Source organism: Zonotrichia leucophrys, chromosome 6, assembly GCF_028769735.1.
Source record: "Zonotrichia leucophrys gambelii isolate GWCS_2022_RI chromosome 6, RI_Zleu_2.0, whole genome shotgun sequence".
Taxonomy (NCBI): Eukaryota; Metazoa; Chordata; class Aves; order Passeriformes; family Passerellidae; genus Zonotrichia; species Zonotrichia leucophrys.
Window position 1 is genome coordinate 4,177,834 of NC_088176.1, and position 22,196 is coordinate 4,200,029.

Sequence of the window (22,196 nt, forward strand, 5' to 3'; positions counted from 1 at the left end):
ATATATTGGTTTTGTTTTCCAGCTTCCCTGGGTAGTAATTATAGGCCTGCTCTGTTTTGTCACAAATATTTGCAGACAGAAGCCTCAAAAACACAGGGATGTTCTCATGGGTTTTTCTCACCAGTGCAGGCTCTGTGGTGTCCCAACATCAGAAGACCCATAGCATCTGTGGGTTTTCAATAATTTAAAAAATAAGTTTATAATAATTTTATAATTATTTTTATTAAAGTTTTTATTTATTTAATTTTTATTAATATTTTGTTAAAGACCCACAGCATCTGTGGGTTTTTAATAATTTTTAAAAATAATTTTAGTAATAGTTTTCTGTTTCTGGAAACAGAAATTATTTTTATTTCTAAGAAATGTCTTATGTTTTCTTTAATTCATTTTCTTAAAGATGGCGAAGAAGGATTTTATATTCCAAGTAATTTCATTTGGAGTCATAATTATATCTTGATTAATTCTATCCACATTTAAAATTAGGAGGGGTTTTGGTTTTGGGGTTGTTTTTTTTTCCTGACTGCAGGGTAGATTTTAAAGATTTTATATGACTATAAGTAATGTGAACTGAGAAGGACCGTGATAACCCAAAACAAAGCAGGATTTGGGACTGAGAGGGATAAATGGCAGGTGTGGCAGGGGCAGGGCTGTCCCTGGGATCTCTGCAGGGACATTTTGAGGACACAAAGACTCTGGCAGCTCTTGTGCAGAGAAAAGCAGGGCTGCTGTTACACACACCTCTGCCCCCTCACTCTGCCCCTGCTGGCACCAAAACCACCATGCCTGCTGCTATTTCCTTCCAGGACAGAAAATCACCAATTTTTCCTTAATAAATAATCTAGATCCTGGTTTGTATTAGTTCACATCCAGTCCTAACCCAGCTTGTAAACACCTTGGAGCAGATTCTTTATTTATTTTTTGGCATTTACCCACCTGAGTGTGGTTTATATGCATCCTGTACCACAGCTAGGGATCCTGGATCAATACAAGTAGGGATGAAAAATAACACTGTGCTCTAAACTGTTGTGACTAATTCCTTGGATTAGAAATACCAAAAAACAATTCAATCCATGCTGCAGGATTTTATTTGAGGCCAAGTACTAATTCAAAATTTTACCTGCTTTTCCATGGAATGATAGCAAAATACATCTCCAAATCTGGTTTTGGCTCATCAAACCCTGTTGACAAAATGATTTGTTTTGAGAATCAAATGAAAACCTTTTCAGAAGAACTCTCCTCAAATGGAAACAAGGAAATCAGCCCTCAAATGTGTCATCCTTGGAAAACCCAACAGGACATTGGTTCTCCTGCTGCAGTGCCTGTGCACAACACGGAGCACAGAGCAAACTGACAAAATAATTGGATTATACATGCACAATTCAGACTTTCAGTTACTGGGTGCTTTCTTGTTCCTGGTTTCCACAGAAAAGTCAGGTTTTTTGTTCCTTAAGTCCTTGTACTGCTTATTTACATATGAAAAGGTAAGTTTATAAAAGAGCTTTCCTATTTTACTCCACCTAATAGTTAATAATTTAAATCTGTAGCCATTATCATCATATAGATTGACACAAATGGCATATGGATCATTCTGGGGATGAGGGTTAGTTTCTTTTAAGAGAGAATTGTTTTAGTTTTTGCAGGAAATTAATCAGGGGAATGGGCTTTGTGGAGCATGGAGCAAATCTAATCTGTTCTTTGTTCAAATTTGCCTTGCTCCAATTCCTAGCAATTGTAGACAACATGCTCTTTTGTTCAGGAGCCACTTGTTACATGCATAATTAGAGACTGCAGTAGCTGTGTTTAAAGAAAAACTGTTTTCCAATGTAATGTGTGATCTTGATAATAGTATTTTCATCAAAGGTAGCAATTACATTCATTAAGCTTGGACTGGCAAGGCAGCAAGGAAATTAAGTGGAAGGTGAATAAAAAGCTCCCCGTTCCTTTTTAAAATCTCTGCCTCTTTATAAGTTGAAATGCACCACGTTGAGCTGCAAACTGGAAAATACATACTGAATATAAGGGGGAAAAAAGAAAGAAAGAAAGAAAGGAAAAAATAAAGTCCTCCTTAACCTTTCTGAATAATGATCCAGAAGATATCCTAGGGACACCTACTATAGATGCACTTTTCAAATTAAAGGGCTTTATTCTACATTAATTTCTTATGCAAGTTTTAAATGAGCTCAACATATGATTCAGGTCTTTAAAGGCTCCAGGGCTCTCTAGGATTAATTCACTGTTCTTTTCACACATGAATTAATTGTTTTGTGTTCTCAAAAACAGCAAACAGCACATAAATCAACCAGTTTCGAAAAGGCACAAGGCTGGTGCCTTTTGCAAATCACTGAAGTTTACTCTTTACACTCCATTATTGTAATATCCAACTTTTAAAGGAAAAGCTGGGAAAGTAGGACATATGTTCTTAATTCTAAGTGGATTTCTTGAATGCATAACTCATTTCAGTGATCTGATTCCTTGAAAGACCAAAGTTGTGGAGCACTGAAAAGCTGTTCTTCCAGCATGCCAGTTGTTTATTTCCCAATTAATAAATCTATTACACATCACTAATATACTTGCAAACAATCCCATATAAAAAGAGCTAGTTATAAGGGGTTTTTTTAGCTCCTTTTTGCCTTAAGCTTTGGAAGAGTGCGATTTGCAGATGGAAAAATGTGAAAATCTGAAGATGTGAGTGCAGAGCCCCACGAGGGGCTGTGCCCAGGCTGAGCACACACACAGCAAGCTCATTTTTAACCCCCAAAATGATTTTTTTCCAGGCCCTGTGTCCCAGGCTGAGGGGGGAAGTGTGTGTCCCCTCACAGCTGTGTTGGCAGCAATGCCAGGGCACCACTGCTGACAAGGCACTGCTTCAGATCAGGGCTGAGGGAGGATTTTGCAGGAAAATGCCCCAATTCAGGGTCTCAGCCAGCACCAAGCAGGGCAGGTGACACCTGCAGCAAGGAGGATGAGTTTGATTTACCAGAACTCCCAGCAGGGCAGGTACTGAGGAGGGTGGTGGCAGGAAATGCGCTCCCTCCTCAGCAGGGATGTCCCAGCCCACTCCCAGCTCAAGGTAAGAGAGGAAACTGCAGCCAGAACCCAGCTGCCCATGGCTCCAAAAATAACTGTTTGTCCCTCTGCCCTTCCCAGAAATAGAATCTGAAACCACAGCATCTCGGCCAAATTGGAATTTGTATAGTTCTGCGAAGCATTTCCTTCAGTTAGGAATGATTTAATTATTCTTCACTTCCTCTTCTAGAAATCATTCCTGGATAATGAGGTTAGCATAGAGCAGATATGTTTCAGTCAAGGAATAGATGTAATTTAGTGCCAGAAGGCTTTTACAGTTGGGAAGGAAAAAAAAAAAAAAAAAAGGTTTTTGGACACTTCTAAATAGAAGCAGCAGGATAGAGAAGGTTTGCTATTAAATTAGAACAGTCTGAGACACCAGACCATGGGGTGCTTTAACCCAGTGCTGTGTCAGCCCCTGCAGAATCAGAGCACTCCCCTGCTGCCCAGATTCTTACACAAGGGTAACAAGGCACATTTTAAATAATTATTAAATAATGGCAAGCTGCATTACTGCCAGAGAATTGTTTATCTCTGCAAATTGGATCACTGGAGTCAAAGCACAGGAGAGCTAAAATTCTTCCAGCATTAAATGGAAGATCTGCTGCTGCACTTTCTTTTGGTCTTTGGAAACTGTGAATCCTGCATGGCACTCAAATGGATTTTATGACAAATATCCTGCTGGATCCAGCTTTTATTATCCAAACAATAATCAAAATAAACTGCTTATCAATCAAATGTAGGCACTGCTGCAATTAAACACAGAAAATTATTTTCCTTCTAAAGCCTGGTTGGACAGACATTGAGAGGACCAACTCCATCTTCAGCAGCTCCACTGACCAAACAAGCTCTTTGGAGCTTTTCACTATTTAACTATGTTCCAGAACCTTAACTTTTATTTTTTAATCATTCCTGGATTATTTTTACAGCAGTTTAGCAAATTTCTTCTACAGAAAACCAAAAAGTGTCCAGAGAAGCTAATGTCAAACATCATGTTTTTGGGAATGATCTAAACAAAAGCAGAAATCCTCAACAACACAGTGTTAAATTAAAACCTGCTCTGTTTGCACTGAAAAATTTGCACTTAATTTACATGTTTAGGATAGAAATTAAGGAATAGAAGAATTTTACAGGGTGTCCTTGAAAACAATTCAGGCCAAAAAAATCCAAGAGTCTTGTGGCAAACTTGATGTGATGAGAAGGATGATCAGAAAATGATTCTGTTCCACTGAGGGCTGGGTCATTGCTTGAGACTTGGCTGAAGGCAGCAAGCAGCCTCTCTTTAGCCTCACTAAAAAGGAATCACTAAAAACTTGACTTTTTTAGTTTGTCTAAGTCCTCCAGTGTTAGCAGCTCTACATTTACTGAGAGGGAGAATAGCTTCAAAAAGATGTAAATCCAAATGATGTTGAAAGACAAAATATATAAAAATGCTATTACTGCCTAGTGAGACTGCACATATTTTTGATTTATATTTCTGAATATTTCACCAGAAAAAAATGTTACAGTGTACACTGCATGTTCCTTTGAACAATAAACAAGCTATTAGGGAACACATTGGTTATTTCTGGCTACCCTGAATACATTCTGGGCTGAGGAAAAGCATTTTTTCAGCTTTTGTGTATCCAGTACCAGCTCAGGGAAGTCAGACAGCTGCTTTCAAAACAGACTGGGCTTCCAATCGAGCTTGGCTTGGTAGAGGAACTTGAAATGTGTCTCTCACCAAAAGATTTTCAAGTGGAAATGCAATAACATGTTAATTAGAAAAGTCTTTGCATAGCAAAAGGCTCCCAAAGAACAATAACTCTGTAGTTGATGCAAGCCTTTTCTAACACAATCTTTACATGGGGAAAAGAAAATATGAAAGAAAGAACAACAGCAGAGAAAAGATGATACAAAATGTTGTATTTGAGTTTTCCAAGTAGTGATTAAACCCTTCTCTGGGAATCTGCCTTGATCACCAAGAAGAACAGAGCTAGAGAAAGCTGACATGACACAGCCTGGTACAAAACCTGCAGGATCTGGCAACAATTTTAAATTACAGATTATTAGAGAACCATGAACTCATATACATACATTGTATCAAGTCAAAAACAAAATTCAGGCACTTTTAAACACATTCTCAATACAGGTCTTTTCTTCTAACCAGGGCAGCTGACATGAAACACTTGATACTGAAGTTGCTGTTCCAGGACAACAGACTGGATGGACTAAGGGCATAAAGAGGGAAAAGTCACTAGTAAAATATATCTTGAGTACATAAAGCAGCTTAAAAGCTCAGAAAGTGTTACAGAGAAAAAAAAAATGATGAGGCCTTTGTCAGGTTTCGAGCCATTTGTCGGTGAGGGGAGACTCAGACACTCAATATGAGTGATAAGCAAGTTCCAGTTTATTGAAGAGAGCATCAGACACTTATACAGCGAGTAATAAGCTTATGAATATTCTGTAAGCTAAGCAATCTATTGGTTAAACTATACTATCAATTCTTCTTCATTCCTTAGGGGTTACATCTCTCTTTTCTCATGCCTCTTTCACTGTTTGTTATCCTACCACAGCTAGGCCCAAGGACACTGCTATCTCACAGGTGCAGGACTTGGAATTAGCCATGGTTTTGTACTTTTCTATTCTCTAGCAGCTAAATTCCCAACAAGAAAGCCTCCCAGCATTGCCCACTCCAGCTCTGCAGCCTGTGCCCACAGTGCCAAATGTGGAATTGCCATTGATGACCACCCAGAAATGTCTGTCCCAAAGCAGAACAAGGGCTGGGAGCACTAAACAGCTCCTGGACAACAGCACAGCACTTCTCATTCCCAAGCACACAGCTGAGTTCAGATGGCAGGGGGGATTTCAGGTCCCTTCCAACCCAAACCATTCTGTGACTCCCCAGAATCAGTGAGCTGAGCAGCCAATGCTCTCCACACAGGTACCTGTCCTCTCAAAACAGCAAGGAAAGTTACTCAGGGGTTGTAACTGATTTGTGCACATACTCCTTCACAACATTTTGTATATAAATACAATACATTATTTATTTCTTTCAAAACTGTGTACAAAATACAGCATACATAACAAAGACATGAAATATTTACAGCTGTAACATTAGTTAAAGGCTTGACCTTGCTTTATTGAGAAGAAAAGCTCATCAGCTACTGTGGAATTGCTGCTGAGGATGTTCAGGTTGTTTGCTGGACTCAGGCATCCCATATCAGACTGTGAGGAATCACATTAATCTCATTTTCCCCTGGTTATCTTTTCAAATGGATACCTGACACAGTTCTACACAAAGAGAGTCCTTTTACATAATCCTGGATATCCAGCCCTTAACAGTCCTTCAAAGAGCTCTGCACTTTCCTCCACAAAGGGTTTGCTTCTGGCACTCTATTGAATCAGTAAAGTATTGCCAGTCTCACACAGAACTGCAGAAGCCAAGCTGAGAGTGTCACAAACCAGGAGATCACAGCAAAAACCAAACCCTGCTTTCTGTGGACACTCATGTGAGCAAAGCAGATTAAACCTGCCTCACCTTGGCACAACTCAGCACAGCAATCAGCATTACCTCCAGCATTTTGCAGTGTGGTTTTGATTATTTTGGATTTACAGATAGACTGTGTTGAGCAGAATAAATGTAGTTAAATGCTGTGGTGTCTGTAGTCTTAATTCTAATCTAAATTAGAATTAAAACTAGTCTTAATTCTAATCTAAATTTCCCCCACTGCTTCAATTCAGCTGCAAGAAAGCCTGCAAGTAAATCTGAAATGCATTAATAATAATAATAATAGTGATTAATAATAATATTGCAAGAAGAAAACTTCAGAAACCATCTAGCCTACCTTCCTACTCTTGCATTTTTGTAAATCTCAAAGCTCTTGATCAAACTGATGTGGGAGGGGCATTTTTATTGGCACAAGGATAATCAGCACAATAATTCTTTGCCCATTACCAGGCAGAGTGTGTACATGGAGGGATTAATTCACTAAAGCAGTTAGTTCCCTTTGAAGTCAGAGAACTTTTTAATAGTGCTTTTCATCCTTGCTTGTTTCTTTGTCTAAGGCACTGCTTGTTTTACAAATCCCACTTGTTAAGTGTCACTTGCCCTGGTTTTGCTAGGAAATCCTCTGGGAGTCTCAGCCTGTAATGTTCCAAGCTCCACTCAGAGTGAATCATCAGTGAAAGGCAAGCTTTAAAAATGAGATTCCTCTAAGTCAGCCAAAACCAGAAAACCAATCCTTCCCTCCCCAAAACACTTGAAACAGATTGCCAATTACAGCAATTAGGATGATTTTTCATATATTAAGCTTCCTGTCTCTTGATTATTAGTTAATTAGCTCTCCAGCACTGAAGAGGTTTCTGCTGTAAATAAAATGTCTAATTTTAGAGTAAACAGAGACAAATAAAAAAAGCAAATACTTCCCAACCCCCTGCCTTTTTTTCTCTCTTAAAAAAGGGAAAAACTGTGCTGGAGAACCACTAACTTCCAGCAGCAAGGAATTCTAGGCTGCAAATTAACAGTGCCTCCCTTTAAAGTTTGTAAAATGCATTGAATGTGGAAAGGCCACTGGGAGGTAGAATCACAGCACTGCCATTACCCAGCTTATATCTGTCCTTTTGCACAACTACTAGAGCTTTTTTAACCCCATTTCAGAAAGATTTCAACTCAACCTTTTATGAAAGGAGACCTATAAATAGGCTCTTAGATTAAAACCCTTAACAGCTGAGAAGGCTGGAAAGGGAGGTGGATATTATCCACCTTTCAGGAGTCCAAATTGGGGCTGCAAGGGCTTAATTACAAAGATATCCTTAAGAACACACTGAGGGCTGCTGTAAAAATGACTCCAATTACAGCAGCTCCACAGACATCACTCCACCTGGGAGAGAGGAAAGCATCAATTCCCTCTCTGGGCACCCCATGCTAATGCAGCTGCACACCCCAAATGCAGCTCCACCCCACACCAGCTCTGCTGCACGGGGAGAGTCCTCTCTCCCAGGGGGAAAAACAGAAATGCCAGAGATTTGGATTCCAGGGATTTGGATTCCAGGGATTTGGATTCCTTTGTTTTCACTCTGAAATCTCCAAGTGGAGATGAACTGCTGGCATGACTTAAGGGAGCTAAATCCAGTGCTTGGAAGTGTCTCAGGCAGAAAGAAGTTTGGATTTGAATGTGGAATTCATGATTTCACACAAATCACTTCCTCTCCTGAAATGGGGAACTCATGGTTTTCCCTATGATTTCACTGTGATGGTGTATTCTTATTTATGATGCCATCAATGCCTTCTGCAATTACCAATAAATTTACAATTAGTGTTAAGGGAAATAATTTTTATATAGCATCAAGGAAGTCCTTATGGTTTCAGTACTCCTGTGCTAAGAATTTTGCAATTGTGCTCAACTGGATATTTGAAGTTCCTTCATATATTGTACCTGAAATCAGAAGAAAACAAATTAATAGATTCTAAACCCAGAGTGAATTTATGAAGAGAGATCAAAATATCATCCTAAAGCCCAGTGAGAAACTTTATAATTATGAAATGAAGCTTTACTGTGCAAGTACTAGCACAGAATTGTAATTATTTATATAATATTATAAACGTTCCCATTTTATTATCTGTAACAATAAAAGCACTTTCCTGGCTGGCCACACATAATGCAAAGACATTTTCCTGAAAAGCAAGTCTTAAATAGCCAAAAAAATGAAGTTGTTCCAAATGCTGTTGTAATAAAAGCCAAAGGGTAATATTGTTAAAAATATCAAACTGTTGTGTCCAAGGATTATCCTGATGAACAAGAAAGCCTTGAAAAGAGAACTCCACATGGATTGAGATCTTAAAGCAACTGAAATTATTTTTAAATTTTTTTACAGAAATTTTCTTAATAGAACGGGACATGGTGTTTGTGTCTATATTTTGTTGGTATCTAATGAAATATTTTAACTAGTCCTGCATGTACATATATTTATACCTAAAATTTTATATCTCAGCCTTTGAATTAGTGTTGATACAGTCTCAAGGAAAAAAATATCCTGAGGAAAAAAGCCATCCTCTCTTCCTCAAACTTTAATAGCACCAAAGCTACAAGAGATACCTGGTAAGGAAGTGGCACTCACCTATCTTGCAGTCACGGTAGTATTTTTCTATTGGGAAATTTTTGGTGAATCCAACACCTCCCATCCATTCAATGCATTTACTGGTTGTCAGTGTTGCAACCTATGAAGAGAGTTTCAGAGTTACAGGATTCAACTTCAGACAGTGGCAGTAAAACTTATACTTTGCACCTGATTAATAACAAAACAGAGAATAAAGCAGAGACCAGAACAGGAGGGAAGAAAGATGGGTATTTTGGTATTCATCTTCAGCAAGCCATTTTAGGATAAAAACAAGATAAACCACAGGACATCCAGAGTTCAGTAATTGTTACAGAATAGTTTCTATGCTGTGTTACATTTTAAACCCTAAAAACTCCTCTTTGGGCCCCTTCTGCCAAGCTGTAGGGTCTGCTCTGTCCCTTGGACCTGTCTGCAAGCAGAGGGTGTTGTTTCATCCAAAGGGGATCACCTTCAGCGGCCATGCCATTGTTTTCCAGTTGTTCAGTAACTGAGGGATCTCAAAGCTTGCTTTCATTTCAATCTTGTTTACAGTTTCTATATTCTCAACATCTTTTGCCAGGCAATCATATTTATAAGGCTTTCCTGTTTCATCTGCCCCAACTGGAGGGGATCTTAAAACTCATCTCAATCCTTGGCAGAGGGACGCCTTCCACTGGCCCAGGTTGCCCCAAGCCCCACCCAACTTGGCCTGGAACACCTTTACTGAGATAGAAGTACATACAGAGCTTGCACATCCAAGATGAATCCTGAGTACACAGGGGGTAGCAGAAGGAGCTGTAGCAGCAGGGAGGGAGCTCAGGTACCTCAGCAGTGAAGTACTTGGCCATGCTGGCCTCCTTGATGGCCGGCCTGCCCACCTCCACCAGCCGCGCCGCGTTGTAGGTCAGCAGCCTGGCCGCCTCCAGCTGCGTGGCCACCTGGGCAATCTGGTGCTGCATCCCCTGCAAGGGCAGCACAGCACTCAGAGTGACCACAGCCCCTGCAGGGGCAGCACAGCACTCACACTGACCACAGCCCCTGCAGGGACAGCACAGCACTCAGAGTGACCACAGCCCCTGCAGGGGCAGCACAGCACTCACACTGACCACAGCCCCTGCAGGGGCAGCACAGCACTCAGAGTGACCACAGCCCCTGCAAGGGCAGCACAGCACTCAGAGTGACCACAGCCCCTGCAGGGGCAGCACAGCACTCACACAGAGCCACAGCCCCTGCAGGGGCAGCACAGCACTCACACTGACCACAGCCCCTGCAGGGGCAGCACAGCACTCACTCAGAGTGACCACAGCCCCTGCAAGGGCAGCACAGCACTCACTCACACTGACCACAGCCCCTGCAGGGACAGCACAGCACTCACACTGACCACAGCCCCTGCAGGGGCAGCACAGCACTCACACTGACCACAGCCCCTGCAAGGGCAGCACAGCACTCACACAGAGCCACAGCCCCTGCAAGGGCAGCACAGCACTCAGAGTGACCACAGCCCCTGCAGGGGCAGCACAGCACTCAGAGTGACCACAGCCCCTGCAAGGGCAGCACAGCACTCAGAGTGACCACAGCCCCTGCAGGGGCAGCACAGCACTCACACTGACCACAGCCCCTGCAGGGGCAGCACAGCACTCAGAGTGACCACAGCCCCTGCAGGGGCAGCACAGCACTCAGAGTGACCACAGCCCCTGCAGGGGCAGCACAGCACTCACACAGAGCCACAGCCCCTGCAAGGGCAGCACAGCACTCACACAGAGCCACAGCCCTGCAAGGGCAGCACAGCACTCAGAGTGACCACAGCTCCTGCTGGGGCAGCACAGCACTCACACAGAGCCACAGCCCCTGCAAGGGCAGCACAGCACTCCCACTGACCACAGCCCCTGCAGGGGCAGCACAGCACTCACACTGACCACAGCCCCTGCAGGGGCAGCACTCACTCACTCACTCACTCACTCACTCACTCACTCACTCACTCACTCACTCACACAGAGCCACAGCCCCTCCGGAGCTGCCAGCAACAGCCATCCTGCTCACCATGCAATGCACTCTAAAACAAAAACATCAAATCCAGGTGGAAGTAATTCTGTGACAGGGTCTCTGGTGTCGAGATGACCCCGAGGTGTTGGAAATTCTCTTTTTCCCAGCCCTGAGATCGAAGGAGTCAGGATTCCTTGGCTCTGGTTCTCAAGGTTATTATTCTCTGTTATCTAAAACATTCTTTTTCTGAGGTCTGTCTAGCATGTTGGTCTGTGGCACACTGACTGCCTTGGGGGGGTGTTATCTTTTTATACTAAAAACTACGTGTACATTATTTACAATAATTTTCCTACATCCATCACCTATGTTAGACAGTTTGTCTCTACTCTAAACCAATCCAAAAGTGCCACCATCACAGCAGAAGATGGAGGCTAAGAAGAAACAGGAGGAAGGACATGCCCAATTCCTCCATCTTGCTTCCTGAACCCCCATTCTAAAAGCCCAAAATTCTACTTTTTCATCCTGTGACAAATTAACTATCATTCTATTCAAACTCTTGTGGCTTGTAACTCTTTGCACAATTTGGTAATTGTCTCCATGGGCTAAAATCAAAGGCACAGGTGTTTCTGACTCTGTGCCAAGGTCTCTGAGCCCCCTGTCAGGGTCTCAGTCCTCCAGGGCAGCCAGAGGAATTTCCTGGGTTTGGACAATTCTGTGTTTATTGACAGAGGTTGGGAACACTCCTGGGCCACTGAAGTGCTCTCAGGAACTGCAGCCCTGTTTTCCCCTTTCCTGTTCTTGGATTCAGGAGCACTGGGGTTCTTTTTGCCTGACTGGGCACAGGGCTACCTATTTAAACCCAAAAATATAAAAAAAAAAAATTTTATCCCAATGTTAACATCCTCCTCAGGATTACAAAGGCATGAGGAAGACAGAGCTGCATTTTTCATTCTGCAACTGTTCACTGAGACAAAACCAGGTCTGCTTCCCTAATGAGCTTAGCCAAGGAAGACTTGTAAACAAATATTTCTTAAATAAAAGTGGAGAACTGGCAAGGTGACAACTCCTTTCCTTGCCCCAGAGGCACAAGACAAGATTTAAAGCAGCTTAAAGGAAAAGAGGACACGACTGAGGAATGGATTCAAGGGTGATGGAGCTCACATCTGAATGGCATTACAGAAGAATGGGTTTATTTAAGAACACCCAAATATTATGATCATTGAAAATGAACATTTAGTAGTCTAAAACACAATGAAATCTTTCATCTTATTAGAACATTAACACCATTCCCTCAGATCTGCAGAAATATATAGGCAGGTCAAAATACCAAAATGATTTGGCAATTATAAATTCCATTTCCCATTCAAAAGACGTAGTTCCAATCATTTCCTAGGTATCTATGAGTGCTTCCTAAAATTTGCATAAATTATGAGTAGTGCTAATGTTCCTTCTCTTCAGCTGAGATGTAGGTTTCTTTTAACAAGAAAATTACCAGAGTAATTACAATTATGTATCTTCCTTATTAAACTATACATCATTTTTGCAACAAAGAGTCTTTTTGGCTGTAAGAAACAGATATTATAATGAAAACTAAATGTCTTTGTACAACACAGGAAATCTAATAATTCAGTTTTCATCATCTTTTTATCATTTATAGTCTGCAGAAAAAGCCCTTCCCCTACACCTCATGAAAGGGTATAAAAACACATTCAGTACAGTGTGATACTAAAATCAGAAGGGAGTTCCATGTGTATTATTTTCAAAAAATGTCAATAAGTTATCAAGCAAAAGGAATATGTTAGAAATATGTAAAGTTTTAAATTATTTGTGTGCTACTTGCAAAGGCACTGAATTGCTGAATTTTACATGGCAGATGAACATTCATCCAGAAATTTTTTTGAAAAATACTCAGATAATGAGGAGGAGAGAGAAGACATGAAGTGGAACATAAATTATGCAAATTAAAATACTAATTATACTGTTTATTATGGTCACTATTTTTTGTTGGAGGAAACATGCCATTAACAATTACCTGGAAATCAAACACGCTCTTCCCAAACTGGACTCTCTCCTTTGTGTAGGGAACTGTACGGTCAAAACACCCCTGGGCCAGTCCCAACATCTGTGAGGAAAAATAAGGATATGGTCAAAAAAATTGGTTCATTAAATGCACCTAATGGAGATGATCATAATTGGTGATCTTCTGGTCAGGCAGGTTGATATCCAGGAGAAAAGTTGTTTTCTTCCTACCAAGATATTGTTAAAATTTGTATAGACAATCCTAGGAGCCAGAATTTTACAGTTATCACACAAACAGAGGTGAGTTATAAAAAATAAAAGTTTGAGGAACAAACCTTTTACATGCCCATTTCTTACCATAGGTGAGTATTTGTGAAAACACTACCACTCATTTTTTGAACAAAACTTATGGGTCAACTGTAATTGCAAAAATATTAAGTGTTTTTTTGGAAAATTCATAATTGCATAAGAAAATGATCCTGAACTGAAGATCTATAGATTTGCATTACCCTATTAAAGGAAAAATAATCTGAATGATTAATCAAAACTATTTTCATCAGCAAAATAATTTCTCATTTTCTAGAGGACACCAGAGAGAATTGGCAGAATTAGCAATTTATTTCAGAATTTAGAAACTTAGTGGAGTGGAAGGAGAGATAACATTTCTTGCACTATCTTCCAACTCTGCAGAACAATTGTAAAAGAATTTTGATCAATTTTGTCTTTCCACAAAGGCAGAAGCAGGCAAGTGTCACATCAGACAGCTTAGAAAAACTACCTTGAATGATGTACAACAGAAAAAAAATGATACAAAGGAAAAAAGTAAAAGAAAACATTGAAGTCTGCTGCTAATCAGCCCCATTATCAGATTTGTCATCTCCTTATATAAATTATAAGAACAAAGTACATCAACTTCAGCACCTGTAATAATATTGCAGCTGCCTTGCACTAAAACCATCTGAAACTGTTTTCAAAGCCACAATTACCTTTTATAAGATCTTCATTATCTTTTAAAACTATTCCAACTGCAAAACTAAACTCAATACCACAGGGCTTTAGAGCTGCTGCTCTTGTCAAGTCCATTTCTCTTAATTTGAAGGTGCCAAGAAGGCAGTAATTAAGATATAACAACTACCTGACCTTAACTTTTAATTAAGGTGTAACTTGGAGTAATTAAGAGTAAAATCCAGAGCATGTATTTTACTGGCAGAGCCTTTATATTATTTATATCTTTGGGAACAATGAGGCCCACAGCCCTTTTTAAATGCCATTTCAGACAAAGTTAAATCAGAGGTAATCTTTAGAAATGATGGAAAAGCCAGCCCAATTATCAGCATAGAGTATTGCCATGTGGAAAATCTCAATTTCATGAAGATGATTTCTTCTGGTCTGTCTGCAAACCAGGGCAACAAATAAAGGAGATTGGTAATACAGAAATATTGCACAATAAAGTATAAACAAAGAAAAGATTACTTTCAAAAGTAAATTAAAAATACAGAAACTTATCATGAGTAATTTTATTCTGGGGCTGAACCTGATTTCCACTGAGATCAGCAGCATTCTGAAATCCAAACTGACTTTACAGCAAAATACAACATTTTGAAATAACTCCAAGGTTGGTAAATATTTTCCCCTAAGATGCCATACAGTGCAATTTTCAAACACAGCAATGAACTGGAACAGCTCTGCTAGAGAAAATCACATTTATTTTAAAAATAAGTTGACTTTTAAAAACAAGTTGGGAAAACATCAGTTAGCACTAGGTTACATTTGCCAGCCCCATACAATCCCAGCTGGAAGCATTAATTTCTACATCTCAGTGTGGTAAAGTTCCCAATGTTAGCTTTCTTTGTAAAATAAATTTTCATAGTGGAAGACAAGAACGTGGACATAATTCAGAAGCAATAAGTTAACGACCAGAGAGAAGCTAATTGCCATTTAATGTTTTTGAAGTCTATTGCTTGTGTCACTATAGGAGGATTTTCCCACTGGCACCTGTAACTGCTCCAACTTCCCCATCTTTGCTGTCACTTTGCTACGGGAACAGTGACATCTAGTGGCAATGGAACTTTTAATAAAGTATTTTCCAAACAGCTTTAAATATTCCACAGATTTCAGTCCAGACTCAAATGATATCCTGGCTGTGCTCAGTAACAAACCAAACCACCCACCTGTGCAGCAATCCCTATCCTGCCAGTATTGAGCATTCCAATGGCATATTTATAGCCTTGTCCAATTTGTCCCAGGATACTGCTCTCAGGAACCTAAAAAATAAAACCACCCAATTATTTCTATTCTGTTTTGCAACTACTAAAAGAGTTCACAAGTTTTAGCAATTGCTCCTCATAAGTGAAGGCATAAAACATAAAGCACAGTTTTAGAGCATTCCCAGATTCACATGGCTATAAACTGATGACAGAGAAAAAACTCCATCAAAATTTAAGAAATCCAACCCCTCTCTAGACTTCTGTGGAAGAAAGAAGCTAAAATATGCCCAAAAATCAGTGTATCCAAGGGGAAAAAACAGGGAATTTAGTAAATATTCTTTCCTTATGTGTGGCCAGGTTCCAGCTGTACACAAATGATGCTTTAAGAGCTGAATTGACAATACCTTCACGTTGTCCAAGGTGACAGGGCAGGTGGAACAAGCTCTGATCCCCAGCTTGTCCTCCTTCTTCCCCACCTGGAGCCCCTCTGTGTTGCGATCCACTACAAAGCAGGTAATTCCTCTGTAGCCCTGGGGGGATTAAAAAGAATCAAAAACTGGTTTGCATACCAATATCCCTCAAAATCTACACCTACACCCACACTGGGCACAAACCTGATACTTGCATAGTCAGCTATGTGATTTTTCACTGGACATATTTTACATATTTTCCATTTTGCCTTTTAACAACAGGAAGTTGTCAGCTAAGTCAGAAAGGTTGGAAAAATGTAAGACTGAGTCCTGTTACTCAGAACACCACCAGTGCTGTGCAACCATGATCCTGACATTTTTATTTTCCCTGGTTGGAGGAATTTATTAAATTGCTCACCAAATTGCTGCCTCAAATTTTTTTGGGCAATATTTTTAAAGGTTTGCAGGAAAAGGTGCACAGAGTATAAACCTCTAACATCAGATTATCAGTATAAAATCCACAGTTTCATATATCAGCAGCTGTCACTGAAATGCAAGAATTCTGTAGCAACTTACTAAGGATGGGTCTGTATTTGCCATGACAAAGAAGACTCCTGCATCTTCTGCCAAGCTAATCCACATCTTTGAGCCATTGATGATGTAATAGTCTCCCTTCTTTTCAGCTCGAGTCTTCAAGGAAAAAGCATCACTGCCAGACCCAGCCTCTGACAGACAGAAACTGCCTAACTGTCAAAGGAAGGGAAAAAGCCAGTTGAATTTTCACAAATATAAATAAATTCTCTAAGGAAAATACTTATAAGCCAGCACAAGTCTCTTAAATTCAAACATTTTAACCTATTGCATTGAAGTAACTGAGTTTCAGCTGTGAAGATTAAGAATAGAAACACTGTGTAATTACACATCTCTCAAAGTCAACTGCTTTACAGTTCTTTTCCACAGTAAATTAAATTTTAATGAAACTAATAAGTGCCTTTCCACTTTTACCTCTCAGCTACTGATGACAGGATGTATCTATATCACCACAGATCTCAGCTCTAACCAGTGTTTCAAAGTTCACACATATTTTCCAGAGCTGCAGACACACATTAGCCACTGAAAAAAAAAATCCCCACTAACATTACTAAACAATAATATAATTTCAATAGTTAAGTCAAGTAAGACTTTGACTCACTGTATCTTTGGACACCCTGGGCAGGTAAGTTCTCTTTTGTTCTTCTGTTCCATAGGTGGTAAACAATTTATTTGTTAGAGTGTTTTGGAGTTCACACACAAGAGCCACAGCTGGATCAACTTTGGCCAATTCTTCCACTGCCAGTATGATTGAAAAAAATGAAGCTCCAGTTCCTCCATATTCTTCCCCAAGCTCAATACTCATCAGCTGAAATGGAAAAGGTGCAAATGTATAAATGTGTTGGCCCTGATAGCAGGAAAGGCTAAAATTGAATGCAGGAATGAACACCAGGATTTGGGCAATGTAAGTCCTCATGGCTGCCCAGTAAGGCACAGAGGAATATTGGCTCTCTTCTCCATCAACACTTGGAGTCATGGCCTTTCCAGCATCCAATTAAAAAAAATTGAGGGAGGGAAGACAAGGAGCTAAAAGATAAGGTGAAATATGTGGTATGGAGGAGATGGAAAAAGAATTACAGTAAAAGATGGAGTGATAATGCTGTAAAGAAAACTGTCGTGTGATCGACAACTCCAAAATGTTTAATCATTCATCAGTTCATTTGAATTATAGCCCTCAATCTTTTCATCTATAAATCTGAACAAGGCACAGTTAGAGATACATAAAATGCTGTTACTTTTCAAATACAAGATTAGGTAAAGGAGTGCAGACCCCTTGTTCAAACAGTCCCTGCACGATGGACTCTTCTATTTTTGCATTCTCATCCATTTTTTGCACGAATGGTGCAACTCGTTCCTGGGCAAACTTGGTCACTGCAATGAAGAGAAGAGAGAAAACAGTAAATATTCCATAAATATTATGAAAAAATATTCCATAAATAATAAATTAACAGTCTCCTTGGGGATCAATATAACAGGAATGTGGTGCTTCTGACAGGTTATGCATGTCAGAAGAAAAAGTAGCCCAAGCAACATCAGGCGTAAAGCACAACTCCCCCAAAAAATCTCAACATTTGACTAGAAATAATTAATAAAAACAAAATTTTAAGCTCAAATATCCCTTCTACTTGAACCATTTCTGAATTTTAACTGCAGAGATGATAGCTACCCATGTCTTTCAGCATGGCCTCCTCTTCAGTGAACGTTTGAAGTGGAGCACAGGCAAGTCCATCACTGGCCACGTTTGGCTTGAGCTCTGATTTGGAGGATCTGAAAGCACAGGGAGAAACCCTCCAAGGAGCCAGGTGTGCTGGAATTTGTCTTCTCAGCTGCTGGCAACAAACACAGAACATGCAAACAGTTAGATCTGTATGCAGACAACCATCTCTAACTTCACCCAGTGCTTTTATTCAGTAAGTTATTAGGAAATATAACTTCCATCTAATGTTCAGCTTGAAAGCTCTTGAGAAAATATAACCTTCTCCTCCCCTGTGTCCTAAAAGAAAATATCCTTTAATTACTTTTCTTTTAATGTGAAACAGCTTTCTTCCTGGAAGTTTACAAACTTTTATTCTACTAAGTATTCACAAGCATTTTTTAGTCAATTTTAGTGCTTACAGCAAATAAACCCTGCTGATAATATTTACTTTGATAGATGATTTTACAAGTCTACTGCAATATTCAGAGTAGTGAGTACTACTTCTGTAATACTCACTCCAGAGTGTATTTCAATTGAATACTTTCATTGACAAGAATGATAAGAGTAAATATAAAATATACATACAATGATTTTTACAGGCCTGTCAACTTTCATTGACTGACTTTAGCATTCTTCCTGTTTTTCTAGGGACCAGCAACTCTTACTATATTTTAATTTTATTTATTTTATGTAATTTTTAAAATTTTATTTTATTATATATTATTTTATTATATATTATTTCTATTTTATTAAATTTATTAATAATGATTTTTTATTTTATTATATATTATTATTTATTATATAAAGCAATCTGACAGCCCCTCATGTGGATTATTAGCATTTTGCTGTGAAAGGGCCTAACTTTTACCTGCACTGTGGATTTCTCTATTAAAACTGAATTCTTACCCACCACTTAATGATTTTCAGAATGAGCACACATTTTGTAGACAAAGCCCTGGCATTTGAATGCTCCACACAGTTAAAATCCCACAGTCAGTATGTTGACAGTGTAACTAATAATTAATGTGTCTTATTTGGTTGATTTATTTTAAAAGCATGGGAAGGAACTAAAACTAAGTGATTTATGCTTATGCTCCCCCATTTGTCCACAATATATAAGAATAATTTCAAGAAGCATTGGTTGTCCAACCAAAAGAGCAGAGGGTGAGCATTTTACTGTGGGGAATAGTATTAAGAATATGTGGCAAAAGTTCACAAAAATGAACAGAACATGGGTTTTTGGAAATGAACAGAACATGGGTTTTTGGGAGGAAGCTAAACACAGTGATTGTCAGGACATAAATAATGTGACAGCTTTGTCCCTCAGAGACCTAAAAAATTTGTGTTCAAAGACTTGATTACCTCACAGCTGACTTTAAAAAGGCAAGTTTGGTATGAAGGCCAATCTGCTTTCCAAACACAGAATAATTCCTTAGGATTTTAAAGGAAGTTGGCATAAAGGATCAGGCTCAAAAAGTTATGGGCTAAATTGAGTAGCTAAAATGTTCTCCTGAAAAGCAGCACAGTTTGTCTGTGTCCCAAAATGGCAGAACAATGGTTCTGTTCTGCTCCCCAAAGCCACTCTGGGCTGATCTCTGCTCCACATTTCTGGCACTTCTGCCCTGGCAGTGCAAAGTGTGCAGACACCAATGGCCCAGCAGGACAAGTGCTGAGAGAAACCCCCAGCAGAGACACAGCTGGGCCATGCAGGATATGAAACCACATCTGCACAGGGTTTTGGGTGATTGTGACCCCCAGAGTGAGGAACAGACTGGCTGTGCCCCCAGCAGGTGCCTGCTCAGCCCACAGAACACAGGGCAAGCCCACAGTGGCTGCAGCATTCCTCCAGAACCAGCAGAAATCTGGGGTCAGGAAGTAAAAATTCCTTTGATCCTTCTAATAATTCCTCCTCTTTCATGTTGGCTTTCAACACTTGTCATCTTCCTGGCTGGAGAACTGATGGAAAACACATCCATGAACTCTTGTGGAGACAAGCAGCAAGAGTCTGCTGTGATAAGGAAATTCTGATTGTGGCACAAACAGAACAAACAGTCAGAGGTGGTAATAGAGAAAATAAATATTGCTGTGAAAATTCAGTGTTTATTCACATTCAACACCCCTGGTGACATAAAACAACCACTGGGCTAAATTATGAGTACATTTGGATGGTCAGCAGTAGCTGCAACACTTTTAAATTATGATGGAGTTACTGTGGGTGTTCACAAAATAAAGAAAACATTGTTTTAATAGCGATTAAAGCCCATGTTCTGGGAGCAGTCAGGCAGGAATGGATTATGTGCAGGACATGCAGCAATGCTGGGGTCACCTGACACCAGGTGTGCAAACATTCACCTGGGCAGGTCTGTCCTTGGCCAGGGCTGGGAAGGAAAAAGCTGAGCATACACATGCACACTTGTATTTAACACTGAGCACTGGCAGGGCTGCAAACCACACACAAACCTCCTGCTCCCTCCACCACTTCATCCCCAAGTACAAAGAAAAGAGTGTTTTCCTCCATGGTGGCACAAATAAAGTGAATACTGGGAAGGTGAATCACTTCCACCACCCCAGGGTGCTCCAAGCCCTGTCCAAGCTGGTTCAGGCATTTATCAACCATGCTTTGGTCAGTGATTGTTTGAGACACTTTGCTCCTTTGCAGGAGCAAAGGAATATTTCTAAAATTCCTAAAAAGGTCACCCTGAAAAGTTTTAAAACCAATGGGATGCATGCAAGGGATGGGATTAATGCTGGCAACTCCCACACAAAGAGCAGCAACTCACAGCTGTCCCAGAGGAATAGCCCAGTGTGGAAATTATGTTTTAGGTCAATATTTAGATTTAAAAACTAAATAAACAATCAAGTCACTACATTATTGTGCAGCTTTCTTTTCTTAGAGGCCATGTAGGATCACTAATTTCAGGCAGTTATTTAAAGAGCATGTGCATTACTTAAATCCCTGGCTGCTGCTTCCCTGCCTTTTTTCCTGCTTTTCTTCTGTAGGTGGTGATTTATGCTGCTACAGGATTCAGACTGTTTCCCCTACTAAACACAGGCTTTTGAGAATTGGTTGCTGATAACATTGATTTTTCTGTTTATCTCAATTTTTACCTCCATCCCCAGCTCTTTAAAAGATCAGTTCTGGTTTCCTTGTTTGTTTTACAATCTAAAACAAGATTTTAATGCTGGCCCTGGCAGCATCATTAAGATATAAACAGGAAAAACCCCAAAGCAATGATTTCCTCAGCTCACTTTGCTCGCCTTGGTGACTGTCACTCCTGTATCCATCCCAGCTGGTTTCCACACAGCTCCTATTTCCCAGCAGAGAAGCTCCCCAATGGGAAGCTTGCATTTGTTTCTAGGGTTGGTTTTCTTTATTTCAGTTTATTTCTAGAGGCACAGCACCCCCAGGAGCTGCAGGATAAGGTCTCACCGTGCACAGCCAAGACAAGGGTGGTTAAACCCCGGGGTCTCTGCGTGTCTTAGTCACAGCCCCAGTGCCTCAGGTGCGTTCAGCAAAACCAAGAATAATCTGAATTGAAAGGGACCCTCAGCATCACCCAGCGCAGCTCCCGGCCCTGCACAGACACCCCACAATCCGCACCTTGAGCATCCCCGAGCGGTGCAGAGGCTGCCGGAGCTCTCGGGGCCGCTCCCCGGCAGTGCCGGCACCCCCGGGCAGAGCTTTGGCTGCTCTGTAACTGAAGGAGCCCCCGGAGCGCCGCTGCTGCCAGGCCGCTGCTGCCTCCCCGCATTACACGAGACTCACAGAACCTTCCTTAGCGCCGAAGCCAACCCCGCCGCCCCACACACAAACCCCCAGGGCAGAAGGACAGGAGGACGCTCCCCACCACCCTCACGCCTCGCAGCGCTGCCCCTGCACCCGGCATGTCCAGCAGCGGCAGCGGGCTGGGGAGGTGCCGCTTTCCCCTATGCAGCTTTCCCTTGTCCCCTCATGCCTGTCCCGCCCTGAGGCGTCACCTTGGCGCAGCCTCTCAGCCAAGCTCCCGCCGCCGCCATTTTAGCGCCCGCCCCGTGACGTCACGGCCAACTCCCGCGTGATGTCACGCCAACGCCCACGTGACGTCAGAACCAACGCCCCCTCCTCGGCTCCCGCCGGCGCGCGCGGGTCTCGCGAGACTGCGGTGG

At 40.9% G+C, this 22,196-nt stretch overlaps 1 protein-coding gene across 2 annotated transcripts; it reads right to left on the bottom strand.

Moving 5' to 3' along the window:
- Positions 1–6,077: 6,077 nt before the first annotated feature.
- On the bottom strand, positions 6,078–22,129 carry ACADSB (acyl-CoA dehydrogenase short/branched chain). 2 transcript variants are annotated; one of them, XM_064716785.1, is made up of 11 exons: positions 22,029–22,129; positions 18,021–18,180; positions 17,625–17,725; positions 16,956–17,162; positions 16,340–16,510; positions 15,758–15,883; positions 15,318–15,410; positions 13,160–13,249; positions 9,969–10,106; positions 9,166–9,265; positions 6,078–8,483 (listed from the first exon to the last, which is right to left on the bottom strand). In XM_064716785.1, exons 1-11 carry the CDS (start codon positions 22,065–22,067, stop codon positions 8,413–8,415), a joined length of 1,296 nt encoding a protein of 431 aa, XP_064572855.1. In that variant the 5' UTR covers positions 22,068–22,129; the 3' UTR covers positions 6,078–8,412. The 2 variants fall into 2 exon arrangements, with proteins under 2 accessions (XP_064572855.1, XP_064572854.1); XM_064716784.1 differs by having other exon boundaries at positions 8,273–8,483; positions 18,021–18,183; positions 22,029–22,103.
- Positions 22,130–22,196: the final 67 nt, after the last annotated feature.